At 42.4% G+C, this 2,500-nt stretch overlaps 1 protein-coding gene across 2 annotated transcripts in view; it reads right to left on the reverse strand.

The window, feature by feature from the left end:
- nf2a (NF2, moesin-ezrin-radixin like (MERLIN) tumor suppressor a) overlaps positions 1-2,500 on the reverse strand; it is a 65,606-nt gene that overhangs the window by 14,476 nt on the left and 48,630 nt on the right. For both annotated transcript variants that reach the window (XM_046841855.1, XM_046841854.1), the window contains exons 11-13: positions 2,179-2,301; positions 1,279-1,395; positions 344-444 (exon numbers count right to left, since the gene is read on the reverse strand). In XM_046841855.1, coding sequence (XP_046697811.1) covers positions 344-444; positions 1,279-1,395; positions 2,179-2,301 — 341 coding nt within the window. The remainder of the gene's footprint in view (positions 1-343; positions 445-1,278; positions 1,396-2,178; positions 2,302-2,500) is intronic.

The following is a 2,500-nucleotide window of genomic DNA, read 5'->3' on the forward strand; positions in this document are numbered from 1 at the left end:
TAATAAACTGATACTACTACTACTACTACTACTACTACTACTAATAATAATAATAATAATAATAAACTGATAATACTACTTCTACTACTACTACTACTACTACTAATAATAATACTAATACTACTGCTACTTCTAATAATAAATGCCTATACATACTACCACTATGGCTACTTCTACTGCTGTGGCTACTATTTAAAAAATACTTCTAGAGATGCAACTATTACTTCTTAAAAAGAAATACTACTACGGCTACTCCTATCACTACTACTGCTGCAACTACAAATACTAACAGAACTTTCAAAAGGGCTGAATCTGGTTATTCTGAAATTTAAGTATCACAAACCTCCTCTCGGATTCTTCAGCCATTTTGAGCGCGAGCATCTTCGTTTCCAGCATCTTCTGCTCGAGCAGCCTCTTCTCCTCCTCGCTGCGGATCGCCGTCATCTAAATCAAGATTTAGATTTTAAAAAAGAAAAACACTGTACTGCTTCGGTAAAGCAGTGTGTAATAGCAGGCTAACATCACCCGGGTACTTTATTTCACCAAGCCGGAGCTCAGAAAGCTCACGAATTCTCAATGTGCTGCAGAAAACAAACAGAAGACAGTGTGTAAATGTGCATATTGTGTTGCATCAGACTTGTAGCTTTTTCAGAGAGGAACACCTGCCGTTTATATTGCTTCAGATCTTTCACTGCACAGGTTTCCCTCATCCCCCTGTTCTGCAGCACTATGCTGTTTATGGTGTTCTCTTTCACAGGAAGAAGAGAGCGTAACCTGCCCTCCCGCTTTTAATCACACCGGGATGGAGTCTGAATTTGCATTACACTGAGATGTTTTTAATCTGTTAAACAGCATGAATCACCTTTCTCTGAGTTTAATCTGGGTTAGCGACTGATTAGCAATTAGCTTTAATAATGCTAAGGTCCAGTGCAACACTGAACAAACAAACAAACACTTCTGGACATAACTGGCTGATAAAGCTTAAAATAAATCAATAAATAAGATGGATAGATAGATAATAATATAAATAAACAAATAAATGAGACAGATAAATAGATCATTACAAAAACAAAAATAAATCAATATAATGACATAAAATTTGATATATATATATATATATATATAGACAATTAAAATTTGTTATGTTTTGCTTATTATAATTATATAAACCCTAATTCAGGGTATTTATGTTGATTTTGACATTTTAAAGCTTATAAAATTCCCTGAGGGAATTTCAGCAATGAGAAGCTCCCTGGAGAACATCAATATTATACATACTTTAATCCGCTGGATCTCCTGCTCTGCCTCGGCTGCCTTCTGAGCCAGCAGCTTCGCCTCTTCCTCGGCGATCTGAGCCTTCTCCGCTAACAGATCCGCCGTCTCCTCAGAGCGCATCTGTTAATACACACACTGGTTGAGAGATTTGTAAGACCTGGTTGAGAGATGTGCGAGAGCTGGTTGTGAGATGTGCGAGAGCTGGTTGAGAGATTTGTAAGACCTGGTTGAGAGATGTGCGAGAGCTGGTTGAGAGATTTGTAAGATCTGGTTGAGAGATGTGCGAGGGCTGGTTGAGAGATTTGTGAGACCTGGTTGAGAGATGTGCGAGAGCTGGTTGTGAGATGTGCGAGAGCTGGTTGAGAGATGTGCGGGGGCTGGTTGAGAGATGTCGAGGCTGGTTGAGAGATGTGCGAGAGCTGGTTGTGAGATGTGCGAGAGCTGGTTGAGAGATGTGCGAGGGCTGGTTGAGAGATGTGCGAGGGCTGGTTGAGAGATGTGCGAGGGCTGGTTGAGAGATGTGCGAGAGCTGGTTGTGAGATGTGCGAGAGCTGGTTGAGAGATGTGCAAGAGCTGGTTGAGAGATTTGTAAGACCTGGTTGAGAGATGTGCGAGAGCTGGTTGAGATGTGCGAGAGCTGGTTGAGAGATGTCAGAGCTGGTTGAGAGATTTGTAAGACCTGGTTGAGAGATGCGAGAGCTGGTTGTGAGATGCGAGGGCTGGTTGAGAGATTTGTGAGACCTGGTTGAGAGATGTGCGAGAGCTGGTTGAGAGATTGTGCGAGAGCTGGTTGAGAGATGTGCGAGACCTGGTTGAGAGATGTGCAAGGGCTTGCTGAAAGATTGTGCAAGAGCTGGTTGAGAGATGTGCGAGAGTTGTGTGAGGACTGTGTGCGAGTCTGACCAGAGCTTCATTGGCCATAAACGCTTCATCCTGTAGATGCAGGAATCGTCTCTCCAACTCATCACGCGCTCTCTCAGCTTCCTCACGCAAGTGTTTCTCTCTCTCCAACCTCTGTCTCTCCATCTATACAGAACCAAGGACAGAAATCAAGAATAAGGTTCATAATATCCAAGCAGGAGAGAGAGAGAGAGAGAGAGAGAGAGAGAGAGAGAGAGAGAGAGAGAGAGAGAGAAAGCACTTTTCTCCTCCTCATCTTTTCCCTCTCACTTCTGTCTCTTCTTCTATCTTTTACTCCTACTCTTTTTTCAATCTGTTTGTTCTC

The sequence above is a fragment of the Silurus meridionalis genome, chromosome 27 (assembly GCF_014805685.1).
Source record: "Silurus meridionalis isolate SWU-2019-XX chromosome 27, ASM1480568v1, whole genome shotgun sequence".
Lineage (NCBI taxonomy): Eukaryota > Metazoa > Chordata > Actinopteri > Siluriformes > Siluridae > Silurus > Silurus meridionalis.